General features: G+C 35.5%; 1 protein-coding gene across 24 annotated transcripts in view; it reads left to right on the top strand.

Moving 5' to 3' along the window:
- ADGRL2 (adhesion G protein-coupled receptor L2) overlaps positions 1-15,288 on the top strand; it is a 223,119-nt gene that overhangs the window by 37,452 nt on the left and 170,379 nt on the right. For all 24 annotated transcript variants that reach the window (XM_031936761.1, XM_031936764.1, XM_031936774.1 and 21 more), the window contains exon 2: positions 8,814-8,987. In XM_031936761.1, the coding sequence (XP_031792621.1) occupies positions 8,915-8,987 (73 nt within the window). In that variant the 5' untranslated portion in view covers positions 8,814-8,914. The remainder of the gene's footprint in view (positions 1-8,813; positions 8,988-15,288) is intronic.

Raw genomic sequence — 15,288 nt, 5'->3', positions numbered from 1 at the left:
CTTAAAAAGAGACTTTTTCATGCATCGATTCATTGATTCATTCATTGCCTTACTCATCCTACGGCATTATTTTGAAGAAATTGTTTTGTAAACCTTAACGTGCTATATAAATGTCAGCTATTTTGAAGAATTATTTCTGAGGTATGGGACTATCGGGCAACAATGCCAGTTTTGTTTGTGTGCTCTCCATTCAAGAACAATTATAGACTTTGAAAAAGAGCCAGACAAGTGACATAATGTAAAAATAGGTCTCTTGGAAAACCTTCAGAAGGCTGTCAAGAGGAGACTGTTCAGGGTCATTGAAATTATAAAGCCCTCATGTTGCAAGTACACATTATGACCATTTTTTCTTATAATAAACAAAAGCAATTTTAAAGGAGTGTATTGTTTTGAATTCTCTGTGATATCTGGGAAAGCATTAACTTTTCATCTAAGGAAGATCTTCTGGGTTGGGTTTGGCAAGTGTTTTTTTTTTTTTTTTAAAGTTCATTATTCCCGGGTTTATGTTTGATCCTAAAATCTCGCCTGTGCTAGTTTTAAAAATGAGAGCTACTTGTCTTTGTCATTGCAAAGCCTAGACTTTAATGAAGAGAATGGCTTCGATGGTACCTCTGGTGCCCAGAACTCTCAGTATATTTAGTGTGCTCAGCATGGCACCAACATACTACAGACTAACATTGTAAATTAACTAATAGAATCTTTCAACTCCGGCCCCTTCCTCTTAGTCCTTTCTGTGGGAGTTTTTATCCTTAGAACACCAGGAAATTTTAGTGATCTTGTAGGACCAGAAATGTTGCACTTTCCCTCCCTCCCTTCCTTCCTTCCTTCCTTCCTTCCTTCCTTCCTTCCTTCCTTCCTTCCTTCCTTCCTTCCTTCCTTCCTTCCTTCCTTCCTTCCTTCCTTCCTTCCTTCCTCCTTCCTTCCTCCTTCCTCCTTCCCTCCTTTCTTTCTCCCTCTCTCTCCCCCTCCTTTCCTTCCTTCCTTTCTTCTCTTGATGAATTCAAATAAAAATGAGAAATAGTTTAAAGAAGAAAAAAGGAGAAATAAAGAGCAGGAGAGAGAGAGGAAGAAGGAAGGGAGAAAGGTTTTAAAGAATTTAGGAGGAGGGAATGACAAAAAAATCTGAACCTGGCAAAAGGACAATGCTTAGTGCCAAAAGACCTTTCTGATTAGCACTAGGAAAAGTTGACTTGGCTTATTGAATGAAAACTCCCAAGAGAGGACAAAATCAGTCCCTCCAGGAAAGTAGCTCTGAGTAAATTGGAAAAAAAAGAACAAAGTAGGGTTGGACTAAGTTGAAATGATAATTAGAAAGGAAAATAATAAATTATATGAAATTTATTATCCTTTGAAGAGCAGAAATGGACAGTTGGGTTTCATAATAATGGGCACTGGACTATTGCTTGCTTGTAAAACCACCAATTTGGGGTGGGGGAGCATATTTTCTTGCTCTTTTCAGGGTAAGACTGATGTTTTGGGCAAATTCAGCATTGGTGATTAAGGGGAAAGTAAGATCCAGAAAGATTGGTTTTGGGAAATTTTGGTTTTGGTTTATATTCAGAATATGAACTGATTTATTCCATTTAGTTTCAAGCTGTGCCAAAAATTTACACAGTTACTTCCTACCGCACACATTCTGCGGAATTTCCGTAGATGGCTTTTTGTAGAAAGATGAATGACTTTGGTCAAGTCATGTACTTATGTTTCTCTTTTCATTTTCCCATATTTTTCTATTCATCTATTTTGTGATAGAAGTCCAACATTCTAGGTGTTAATAGGTTTCTTCCTCCTTGAAGAAGAAGAAACATAGGACGAGTCCTTTAGGGATAAATCCTTAATATTGTAGTATTTTGAATGAAATATCCATCTTGTTTGGAAGAAAGCCAGTTTTAGCCTTTTTCCTCTTAAGGATAAACCTGTTAATGGGAAACAACTTTAGTATTATTTGGCTCATTTACACTTATAGTTAAAGTGATACCAACAAAAGAATTTTCTATTCTCTCTTTTTCTGTCTCTCTCCTCTTCCTCCTTTTGCCCCCTCTCTCTTTCCATCAGGACTTGGGTTTGCAATTCTGTGGGTTAGCCCTACTTCCCAGTAGTGAAGCACTAATACAAAACTATTAAGATGCTTTAGTGGTATTTTCCCTTTAAGTACCCCTGCTGACAGACTAGTGCTGCTAATAAATAAACTCAGGTTACTTACTATCTGTGGGCCTGCTGCTGTCTGTTACCTTGCAAGCCGAGCATAAGATAGTGAAGCCTATTGGGATATGAACAGTGCTGAGGCCCTTTCCTGGAATTCACCCTTCAACTCTGGAACATATGTCGATTTAATAGTAGGGATGCAGTGATTGACTTATTGCATGTCAGAGTCAATAGAATACTTAGGATTATTTTTAAAATCTTCAACACCTCATGAGGGAAGCTTGGTAGACTCTGGCTTGTGGTTGATGTGCAAGCAAGCACAAATGCTTGCTTTTTATAACTGTTTTGATGCCTACTCAAAATAAAATTAAGTCGTTTGTTTCTTCATAGATAGGGAGATATAAAATGAGGAAGGAAGGGATTAGGGCATTTATAATTCTCAGCAAGAAGCGGATTGGATTATTTAAAATCACCAGTGTTTATAGCCTGAGAGGCTGTTTTCTGTATCTTTTTCTCCTGCTTTGAAATGAAATGTCATTGAGCATTAAGGGACTTTTTTCTCTCCTTTCTGTCCATTGCCCGACTATCTTCTGACCTCCTCCTAGGCTCTCAAGACATAAGCTTTCTGAAGTCCCTTGAAAAGGTTTATTAAAGCCTGTAGGAAAACACATTATTAGTGTAGGGGAAACACTTTAAGTAATCGTCCCTTCTGTTTGCTGAAAGGCAATTTAATATGGTCTTTCTGGTTTTGTTTGCTGTTTTTGTTTTGTTTTGTGAGATGCTGTTGTCTGTCTCCCTTTTCAGGCAATTACATGGTCTGAAAGACAAGTCTGTCAGCCACATCTATGAGCGTAAGTGTCCTTTGGCTCCAGCTTGCTTTTGGGGTAGCATTTTTCTTGGGATTAGTTTCACCATAGTTGATTAAGTATTGTGATGTCTGTTCCTTTTAGTCTTAGTAGATTGTGGTTTTTAAAAAGTATTTGGATTTCCATTAAAATTGTTCTCTTTGGAGAATTGCTTTAAATTTGGATTAGAGCAGCATGAAAGTTCTTTGACTTCTGGTTTTCCAAATCGTATTTTGAAGTTCATTTTCCTTTTACGGGTAAATCTTGGGGGATGGGAATTTTATGGAATCTGGAGGCTGCAGAGCTCTATTTGACATTCTTTGCCCTTGTCATGACAGAGCAGACAGATGGACTCAAGTTTCATTTGATCGGAATAGGCGGTGACTTTCTAAATGCATTACAACTCCCCGTTTCTGTTTGTCAGAAACATAACCATTTACACCAAGCCCTTCTCCAGGCTGATGTTTACTTTTTGCAGTTGTGTGACATAGCCATTTTCAAGAGTTAAGCTAAGAATACACTAGGTCTTTAGTATGCTTAAAATGTGTCCATGAAGCATTCATTCCTGGCCAAGTACCACAAAGGAGGCTTTGGTTGTATGGCTGGGTTTTTGTCCCCCTCCTCCCCCCCTTTTCTCATTTTCCCTCTCTGCCAGAGGTTTTCCTATCCTGGAAGCTGTTTCCTAGAAGGTGGTCATCAATCTCTCCAAGTCCTCCGATTTCTTCCTTCCTTTTCTTCCCACAAACAAGAACTCATTGAAGTAATGTACGACAGAACGCAGTCTGATTGCTGGCCATTTTAAGAAAGAGCTCAAGTTTTTAAAAGTAGTCCATGTAGGCAAGCCGCTCAAAGGCATTATCTCGCTGACATTTTTTTTTTTAAGGTGCATTAAAACACCATTGTGGGCACTCAGATTCTTCACCCAAACTGGCAACATTTGAAAGGCTTACTGAATTTCTTTCACTTGTGCCTAATAATGCATCTCATCCACACACTGACATTCTAATTGCTTGGTCAGATCATAAATAGGACAGCCCGTAAGGTACATGGAATTGTGTGATGGTTAGTCGTTTGGGTGTGACAGATGATGAATTAATCGCATATTTCCTTGCATCATGTTTGGGTCTGGTTTTTAGCTTTTTAAACTCGGTAGCCATTGAGGACACAACATTTATTTGTTAGGTATGCGCTTTTGCTTCACTTTGGTTGTTTATGTGGGATCACTGTGAAAAATGGATTTCAGATTCATTTGGGTCCTTCTGGATAATAAGGGTACAGTAGTAAGAGAGCCCTGGCTCTGAAGGCAGAGAACCTGAGTTCAAATGCCTCATGCCCATTTCCTTCAGTGCTTTGACTGAGTAGGTTTTGTCACATCCCTGTTCTCAGTTTCTCATTGTCAAATGAAAGTATTGGACTGAATGATTCTTTCTGAGGATCCCCAAGGATAACCTAATACCTCTTAATATCTCTCTAATATTTTACAATCTTCAGTGTTCTTTACTTACATTATTCCTATGGAAATTTATATAATCAATAATACTGAGAGATGTTTGACACCAGTGTTGTTAGTTTGCTTGCCATTGGACCTGTGATTTCATTGGTATGGGAGCTCCTGATAAAATACAGATAGGTACCTCAGTCTTCCAGATCTGCTTGTGATCTTGAGTTACACATCTTCATGTAATTCACCTTATTTTAAAAGCTGATAATATTGAGGTGCAGAACTGTTTGGTGTCAGGCAATTGGGGAATGGATATAAGCTCCTGCTTTCACCTGTTTTAATTTTTAGCAATAAAATCTGGAAGCTTTAATTTTTGTTTAATTTATATATAGTATAAATTTTATTGAGAGATGCAGGGAGAGAAAAAACTAAGGAAGACAGAGATGGTCTGAATGAGGGAGCATCAATTGCATTCCTACTCTATCCTAAAATTTGTGGAGAACATTTTTTTGTTTGTTTGTTTTTTGTTTTCAGAGCTTCATTTAATGAAATTAAGTTAAAGTGGGTCACGAGAAACATGGGAAGTTCTGACTTTCCCTTTAAGTAAGCTCCTGATAGGATAGTATGAAAGTATGTGTGTTGCTCTAATTTTTAATTTTAGGAATAAATTTTAATTTAATTTTTTGTTTTATTTTTATTTTGTTTTTGGAATTTCCCACTAAAATACCATTTTGTTGCTATGTCTGAGTCCATTTGGAGGCAATCCTGAGTTCTCAATGGCTATTCTTGATTGTTAGAAAGGTCTGTCCGGTGCTGCCCATCTAGAGAAACTCCCATTATGCTTGAGATCTTGACTGAGGACCTGGACTTCTCCAGTTCAGACACTAGGTGAAAATAAATATGGAAGACTACTCTGATTCATTGTGCAGAGTCAATGATTGTTGTTTTCAAAACAAAACAAAAAAACTTTTGGTAACTATAGTTCTATGTTACTTGTTCATTTTGTCCTCTTACATATTTTATGGTTTTAAAAACATGACTCTGAGAGAGGTTCATAAACTTTAATTAACTAAAAAAAAAAAAAAAAAAAAGCAAAAAAGTGTTCCATTACCCATAATTTAGGTGGAGAAAGCCAGGTCTTTGCCTTTCTTCTCCCATTCCTATTTCTTTATTTACACACATATGCACATGCACACATAAACACACACTTTTCTGGAAGTTTAAGAAACTTTATCATTATTTAAGAAGTAACAATTGAAAGCATATAGAAAGACTTTTTTTTTTTTTTTTTTTAGAAATAATCATTACTTGTAGATAAAACTTTATTAGTTTGCTTTAAGTCTTGACTTTAAATATCACCTCCCAAAAGGAATTCTCCTTGATCTCAATTTCTGATGCTCTCTGCAGAAATTACTTTATGTTTAATTCATACATAATTTGAATTTTCTTATGTATCCCTATGTATATTCTCATGGAATGGAACTTCCTTGAGGGCAGGAATTCATTCTCTTTGCCTTTTCTTGGTCTAGCACAGTTTTGATCCCTTGTCATAATAAATAATAAATGTCATAAGCATTTGAGAGTAGGAAGAAATAGACAAAATAGGGTTGCTATCTAGGAGTTTGACATGTGGTGTCAGTGGAGACACATTGTGGTATGATGGATGGGATGTGGGGGTACAGTAAGATAGATTCAGATCCTGCTTCTGACATATTTTCTGTTTGGTGGGCTATTCACTTTATACTCTCTGTAGGCTTCTGTGAAATGGTGGGATTGCATTTGGTGTTTATTGAGTCCCTTTCCATCTCTTAGTCTATAATGGCAAGTTAGGCATAAAATTAATGAATTTAAGCAATAGTGGAAGAAACCTTTCTCCCCTCCCCCATTGATCCTCAATTCCTACTTATTAAATATAATAGTCTGGGATGAGAACAGTTAAATCAGTGATCTCTGATGTTAAGAAAATTAATATACTACATAATAGATTGGAAAAAATAAGGATTTCAGTTTTGAAGATAACAGTTTTGAGCTGAATCACATTTAAAAGAATTCTGAATATTTGAACTGAAAATACCTGAGATTTAAGTAAAATTCAGGAGAAAAGAGTCAAATTTGTTAGAAAGTAGCCATTTTGTTAGGGAAAGTCACTTTGTTGAATAAAATGTTTTAAAACATATCTTGGACATGTCATAATGCAAGCAAATTTTTTTGAGCTTATCACATGATGCCCCTCTGGTTTTCTGTTGGCTCTTTCCCCCCTCCCCCCACCCCATCCTCCTCTTCTTCATTCTCTTTCCCTTTCCCTGATCTGTTCTATAAGGGATTCCTTCGAGTTAGTGCAATTCTGTGTCCACCCTAGGACTACGGTGATTCGTATATGTGATACCAGCTCTAGGTGGGTAAAAACATTAACCAACATTTGCTTTCACTTTGTATTAGGGAATTTCTCAATCTGGGCAAATATTGATGTTCAGGGGGGCAGCCTGTGCTGGTTCCAGAACCTAGCTAGCATCTCTCAGGTTTGTTGCAGGGCTGTGGACACCGGGGAGAGAGAGAGAGAAAGAAAGAAAGAGAGAGAGAGTGAGAGAGGGCTGTTTTTGCCTTGCTTCCTGTCACGGTTTCTCTAAAGCTTTTCCTTTGGGAATGGAAGAGGAAGGGTGGGAGAAAAGAGACAGACAGACAGAGAGAAAGACTTAAGGGAGTTGCCACAGTGTGGTTCTTACAAGCTGTCTCCTTTCTTTTCCCCAGTTTCCAAAGCAAAGGATAATAGAACATCTCATACTAGTGATACTCTGCTTTCTTTGAACTACGGGTCAATAGACTAAAGTAATGTACCACCTAAGGATGAAAGGCAGACTGAATTCTTTACCCAGACTGATTTTATTTTTAAGAGGCTCAGTTTCTTCCTAAATAATGTAACTCCCAGAATAGAAATCATGCTTAGTGTTCTGCTGTTTTCTAGGTGGGGTGGAGTATTGGGGAGGATTTGTCACCTAGGTTAGAATTACCTTACCTGGCTTACCTGGGCAGAAGGGAGGCCGTCCCGAGAGTATAGTCAGGATTTATTAATGTATGGGTGCTTGGCTGAATTTTAATCATAATCATTTCTGGTTTCTTTGTTCACATGCATAAAGAGAATACTTGGGGGATTGAATATAGTGCTCTAAACATTTTCTATGTTAGGTGGTTCATTTCTAGGGCCCGATCACTACTGTGTAGCTTAACTAAAAATCTAATGTAGTTGTTCTATTCATATGCCTCAAGCCATTAGTAATTACTCCTGTATGTACTCTTATATAAAGATGATTTAAAAAAAACCCAACAACTTGGAAGCAGATAACACATTTTACTTTGTTCTCTATCATGTTTTTATAGGTAACGCCATTAATCAGTGGGTATAAAACAGTCTCAATCAATGAATAGGTTTTCCCATTCTGGTTCCTGACTGTCTAGAAATGATATAGTTCATCAGTTTCTGGACTATAGATCTGAACTGTTTGAAAATATATGCTTCCTTTCATCACAAGAGTTGTTTATTAGATAGATTTTTTTTTTTTTTTGAATTGGTCTAAACATTTTTTGTAAGATTGACAACTGCTTCAGGGATCTGTTCAACCATGTAGAGTTAGACAAGACCAAGCATTAAAACATCCCAATTTGATTCCTTCAGGAATTCAAATTTCTTGGGACTAAATACACACAGGCAAATAAATCATTTGATTTACTCTCACACCTTTTTTATATTTAATCCACTATTTAACTGTTTTCCTGCTTAATTTTTATGAGAATATTTGGTTTTAATAGCCAAAGCTGACTAATCTCCCTTTCTTCCCACACCCATCAAAATTGTTACAGGAAGTCCTAAATGCACCTTTTTTACAAGTGAATTGAAGAGGCACATTCAAGAGGGATGTTAAATATTCTGTAAATTCACACTTCATGATTTTACAACACAATTTATCTAGTGCTTTGAGCATTCTTAGAGTTAAGATTTAAATGTAGACTGTTGTAGGATCATATATTTAGACCCAGAATAGACTTCAAAGGTCATCTGGGTCACTCCTTATGTTTTACGGAGATAGAATCTAAGGTCCAGAGAAATTAGCAGACTTGACCCCAAAGTCACACAGAAGTAGGAAGTCAGAGAGTAGAGATTTGAATCCAGGTTTTTGAATTTCAAATCCTGCCAGTTCCACACCATTCTCTCAGTGCCTCCTAACACTAGGCACATTATTATAGAACTGACCTATATGCTTATTTTTTTTTATTTTGTCTTTTTAGATTAGTTGTAAACTTGGTGAGTTCCTACATTTTTAAAAAGCATAATTTTGTATTTGTGGCACATAGCGAATGATGGATTTTTTTTTTTTTTTCTCTTTCAGATATAAGGATCAATGATGCACACTGCTGGGTTCAATGAAGCTGGGAATTTTTAACTGGATTCATTAAGGGAATACAAAGGAAATATTTAAAGGGATCAATAATGGTGTCTTCTGGTTGCAGAATGCGAAGTCTTTGGTTTCTCCTTGCAATCAGCATCTTACAGGGTACAGAAGGTAAGATGTTGCCCTTTAAAATATACAAAATATATAGGCTTTTAAATACTCACAAAATATCAAACTTTTCTGTAATGAGATGGGTGAGGATAAGTAATTCATTGGCTATCATATCTTTTTGGATGATTTCTTGATGATTAATTTTGTTTAATGGTAATAATTTTTTTTCCTTTTTTCATAATAATATGAAGTAACTAGAATTTCAATTTTCTTGACTGAAAAGTGGTTTATTTTTTAGTATTGTTTTCTACTTAACTCCATACAATGCCATTCTGCAGAGTAAGTTCCAAAAATAATCCACAAATGTTTTAACTATGATTTAGTGGAACTAAAAGCTATCTTTTATTGTTGATTTTATATTTATTGACAATTTATTCCTAGTGAAATTGAAAGCAATTTGTGGTAGGTACCTCAGTTCTTTTTTTTTCCCCATTGTCATCTCAAGTGTTAATGAAATAGTTCTAAAACTCCTAAATAAATCCATCAGATCTTTTTTTGAAAAATAGTTTTAGTTCCTTTGGTGTTTCCTCTGGGTTGTTATCCATTTCTTTAAAAAAAATTGAGTATATTTCTCACAGTGTGAGACTTTTGCTTGATTCTTAGGCCAGACACTTAGAAATACTTCAGGGAAATAGCGTGTAGACTACTTTAAAAAAAATTACATTTTGAAAAGCTTAAAAATAATCTTCTCTAGCTTTTACATTCAGTACTTGTTTACTTCAGCATTTCTTTCTTTCTAATCTGTGCTCTTGGGCTTGAGTTGACAAGCCCATTTTGCAGAAATAAGAATAGCAATTTCTATAGGTAAACTTAAAGGAACTGAGAGAAGGAAGTTTTATTAAGGCCACGATCCAGAGAATTTTGCTTTTTCTCAGTGCTTTAAAAAAATTTTTTTTTAAACTCTTATAGTAGGGAATAATATATTGTTGAGGAATCTGTCCTTGAAGGAGAATATACTAATCTTGGTGATTTCATTAAGTAATCATTGCCAATATGATTCATTAAAGACTATGTGCATCCATCTTCTTTCTGCCCTTTGTAAATTTCAGCGTTGGATGAAGTATTTACACAGAAAAGATGTATTCTATCAGTAGAGAAGAGGAGTTATTTTTCAGACATTTTGTAGAGATCAGGTCAGAAATTAACATGGAGCTAGGATGCAAAAATTTTTAGTTAGTCGACTTTTTATATTTAGTGTAAAAATAGATTTTAATGACTATATATATATATATATATATATATATATATATATATGCCATTTGAAAGATGCATATAAAGTGGGTAATAGAAAATGGAATTTTCCATTTCATAGTTTTTTCCAGGTCAAGATGATTTAATGAAAGTGACAGATAATAATACTTGGCATTTATATAGTACTTTAAGGTTTGCAAAGCACTTTAAAAATATTATCTTATTTTTGCCTCACAAAAACCCTGGCCAGTAGATGTAATTTTACCCCCATTTTATTGATGAGTACTCTTGAAGCAGACAGCGGTTTAAGTGACTTCTCAGGATCACAGAGCTAGTAAATGATTGGGATCACATCTGCGTTTAGGTGTTCTTGATTCTATGTCTAATGCTCTATCAACCACATCACCTCATTGTCTTTTATTTTTTTTCCAAAACTAGATAATCTTACAATATCATTTTTTAATATATTCTAAATATATCTATATTATGTAGATCCAAGGAAAAGAGAGCAGATTATATTATGCAGATGTAACAGAAAAAAGAAAACAGATAATTGATGAGTAATACATTTCCTGGGGCTTCAGAATTTGGCATTTTGCACAAAAACATTTTAAAAATTTGTGTCATTATAAAATTGTGCTTTATTTTTTTCTGTTTGATAATATTTGCAGTAATTGATAAATTCTGCAGCTTCTCTTATGTGCCAGGTACATTTACAACCTAATAGACTGAGAAAAGATTGGGAAGTTAGTATATTACTTACCTTCATTAAGGTGGATTCTCTCATTTTGACCAATGCCAATTACAAACCTATTATATTTCTGGCTAGTTGTCCTTAGAGAGTTGCAGCAGATTAAAAATTCACCGTTCTACCTCTTATCTGATAATGAACTTCTCTGAATTTAGAAAAGAGTTTCTGGAACAATAAGCATATGCAGTTCATCTTCAGATGACATATGTGAAACCTTTATAAGGTGCTAAAGCCACTGTCATGGTCATAAAAAATGCAGCTATCACCATCATTTTAGAGTGAGGCAATGGCCAACGGGGAGAATAAGATAAATTAAAATGATACTTGATAGCTATTTAGCTATTTCCTCCTTCCTTCCTTCCTTCCTTCCTTCCTTCCTTCCTTCCTTCCTTCCTTCCTTCCTTCCTTCCTTCCTTCCTTCCTTCCTTCCTTCCTTCCTTCCTTCCTTCCTTCCCTCCTTCCTCCTTCCCTCCTTCCCTCCTTCCCTCCTTCCCTCCTTCCCTCCTTCCCTCCTTCCCTCCTTCCCTCCTTCCTTCCTTCCCTCCCTCCTTCCCTCCCTCCCTCTTTTTCTTTCTTTTGTTTTCTCTTCCTTCTTTCTTTTCTTTTTCTTTCTTTTCCTCTTTCTTTCTTTCTTTTTTCTTTCCTTCTTTCTTTCTTTCTTTCTTTCTTTCTTTCTTTCTTTCTGTCTGTCTGTCTGTCTGTCTGTCTTTCGATTCTTATATTCAGATCATGAATGTTAATGTTGAGTTGACTTCAAGCCACAGAACTAAATTAAGTAGTGATTATTAGGATCTCATGAGAATGCATCAGAATGGGAAGCTATGCCAAATTCAACATTCTGACAATTAAGTAGCACGCCATACATAGAAGGATCACAACACAGAGATGAAAGAACAGGAATTGGATACAGCTAGGGGGGAAAATCCTGATTTCTTGTTGAGAATTTGACTCCTAAAGTTTGTCATGGAAATCTTTTGTACATGAGCATACTCTTTTTTTCTTTTTTGGCAGCTGGTGGGGGAGAAACCCTCACTAAATTCCCTGCTGTTCTATTTGAATGTTTCTATACAGTTTAAAAAAGATTCCAGGTGTGGACCAATGGCTCATTAGTCCACATAATGAAAATTTTTCCAATCAAGGTAGAGACCTCATTGCTGGCACAGTATCTTAACTCGCTGGGGGGCTATGGAGCAGAGGCTGCTTCATGAGAGACTGTCGTTTTATTTTCAGTGTCACCTATTAGGTCAGGAATCATATCTACTGTAAAGAGAAGTTTCATTTTTGGATGCGCTGGGCCAAGGGGGGTTGCTTTTGAAGCGGTTCCCTCCTACAGGTAAAGAGAATCTGGAAAGGACCATACTGCAAGGAATACTGTATAGAGTTAGCGCCCACTGTTTTGACATTTTATCAGTGTCATATGGGTTTTGTCTTTTAAAAAAAAAAAAAATCCTGACATGACACAAGAGGACTCTATCAACATTAAGTAGATAATGTTCTTTGAACACCTGTAGAGAGAACCAATCAAAGAAAGAATTGGGATTGAGGAAAGTAAAGTTAGAGTTTGAAATGTAACCCCACTACCTTTCAAAGCCTTTTGTGCTTCTCTTCCTTCTGTCTTTATTCATCCCAAGGAACTCCTTCTGCTAACCTAGATTGCCTGCAGCACTTCCCTGAGGTCACTGGCAGAAGTTAAGCTTAAGTTCAGGTTTCCTGCTCTCTCCATTTATATTATGATACCTGATTAAGGCAAATTTTTGCTTAAATATAATCCTGGCCTTTAATTTCATCCTTATTCAGTCATGTGGGATTGTCGTGAACCCATTTGGAGTTTACTTGGCAAAGATCTTGGGCTGTTTTGCTGTTTCCTTCTCCAGCTCATTTTAGAGATGAGTAGACTGAATAAGCAAGATTAAGTGACTTGACCAGGATCACACAGCTAATAAGCATCTGAGACTAGTTTGAACTCAGGAAAATGAGTTTTTCTGCCTGCAAAGCCTACTTCTCTGTGCACTATGGCATCATCTATCTAACTGCTCAATCTGATTTCATCTTACCTGTCTTTTAAACTTAGCTGTTTATAAGTAGGATTCTTAGCTTGTATTCTCTACATAAAGCACTGTTCTTGGGTTCATTCACATACACACATATTACCCAAGATCATGAAAGTATATAGAGTTTCACTTCTATCAACATGTAATGGGATTTTGATGTGGAGTAGTCAAGGCTTAATTTAATATTGGATTTATTTTCCATTTATGATAATTGTTAAAAAAAATACACACACACATAACCAAATCTGCTAGTAGATTCGAAATATTTGTCTCATTTTAGATATGTTATTTTTTGCCTGTTCTTATTAAAGCAATAGCCATTAGGAATTCTCCACATTTTATTAAAGATGCTCACTTTGCAGAAGGACATTGGATATTATGATTCAAATGAGGCTGCATCAAACCTTGCCTTTTAAAAGTTTATTCATAGCAGGAAAATAAGAATAGTCAGCAGACTAGAATGCTTAGTTTAGCCTACAAAATTAGGGTTATTCCTTAGAAATGTTTTGGCAATTTAGATTACATTTGTATATATGTAACTTTAAATGCCTCATAAAAGATGGAGACTTTACAAAATATTTTTATAGCATTTTAAAAAATGTTAGAAAAATAAACTCAATTCTTCAAAAATTATTTTTTTTTTCTGAGAAAGTGGTTTTCTTTTGATTCTTTTGGCCTATTCTTAAAAGCATAGTGCCCATAGTGGAATCATGTATCAGTGAGTAGGGAAATAAATTGAATTTCTGTGTTCTAGAGAATTAAATTATACTATATAATGGAGCCCTGGCAAGTGTAAGTCAGACACATGAAGGTTCACATTGGTTGATGTGAGAGTGGCAAGTTATAAATAAAGCAGCCTATCAGAAGAGTCAGAAATAAAGATTTCTGGTTGTGTCCCATATTTACTATATATTAGATTTCATCAATAAAATTTCTCTTCAGTTAATTCAAATATCTTATTTCAAAAGAAAAATAATTAAGCGTCTGTAAAAATAAGAATATCATTGTCATTACTACTTTAAATATTTTTCCTGACTAAAGCAGGGAAACCTTAGAACATAACTGAATAAATATTCCTATTTTCCTTTAAGATCATTTTAAAGAAGGGCTTTTTAAACGTGTGTGTGTGTGTGTGTGTGTGTGTGTGTGTGTATTAGATCCCTTTGGGAGACTAGTAAAGCCTCTGCAACTCTTCTCTGAATAGTATTTTTCAGTGCATACGATAAAATATGTAGGATTACAAAGGAAACCAATTATATTGAAATACATTTATCAGAATATTGAAAACATCCCTAACAAATTCATAGATGAACAAGAATGCCTGATTTAAAGTATATTTTATTTATGTAAAAGCTGGTAAAGGGGAGGGGGGGAGAGAGGAAAAACAAATTGTTTCATTTTTTTTTTCCTTTTTTGTAATGGGGTGTTTTTGGTGTTAGTTTTGTGTCATAGTATGAGCTTTTGACCTTTTACTCTCTTCTCTTGATGTCAGGAAAAGAGAATAAGGGGCAAAAATGGGTTGAGGTTGACAATGGCATGGTTTAGGCAAACCTTCACATGTAAATGTTGTTTTACATCAGTATTTACTAGAATAGACGATAGACAAATTTAATAGAATAGACAGTAGATGTCTAATGATATAAATATTAGATTTGAAAGAAAGAAGCCTTTTTAAAATGCAGATGAAAGGGCTTTATTTAGCATTTCAAGAATTTTTTTTATTTGAGGAGATTCTCTATATGTGAACTTTAGTCATTCCCTAGAGGTTAATAGTTTTTGGTGTGGGTTCCTTAAGGGACCCTGGTCGTTTGGGAGTTAGCACCAACATATTTGCTTTTCTCCAAATATCCTGCAGCTGATTTGCCTCTGATAAAGCAACAGGGACACTATGAGGTAAGGTACATGCCTTGCCCACTTTCCTTGTCTTGCCCAGGAATATGAAAACATTGACAGAGCTTGAAATGGGTACTCAAGTCTTGTATTCTACTGATAGAAATGGATTCCAACTTAATTTAAATTAACACGTATTTTCCATCAAGGAAAACAACCTTAAAAATTTCATAAGACATAGTTTTCATCACCTTTTCCTTTCTTCTTTTCTTCCTTCCTTCTTCCCTCCCTCCCTCCCTCCCTTCCTTCCTTCCTAAAATGGGCTTTGCGTTATGATTTTTTGTGACATATCCCACTGAAGAAAATATAGCCTTTAAAAATGTCCCCAAACTAAAGAAAAAATATACTTTATTGTTACATTTTCAGAATCTCCTCATTTCTTGCTTCACTTCACCTTTTTTTCATTGTGATGACCTTG

The sequence above is a fragment of the Sarcophilus harrisii genome, chromosome 4 (genome assembly GCF_902635505.1).
Source record: "Sarcophilus harrisii chromosome 4, mSarHar1.11, whole genome shotgun sequence".
In the NCBI taxonomy this organism is placed as follows: domain Eukaryota; kingdom Metazoa; phylum Chordata; class Mammalia; order Dasyuromorphia; family Dasyuridae; genus Sarcophilus; species Sarcophilus harrisii.
Note: the sequence above shows the minus strand (reverse complement) of the source record. Positions and strands in the feature narration are given on the sequence as shown.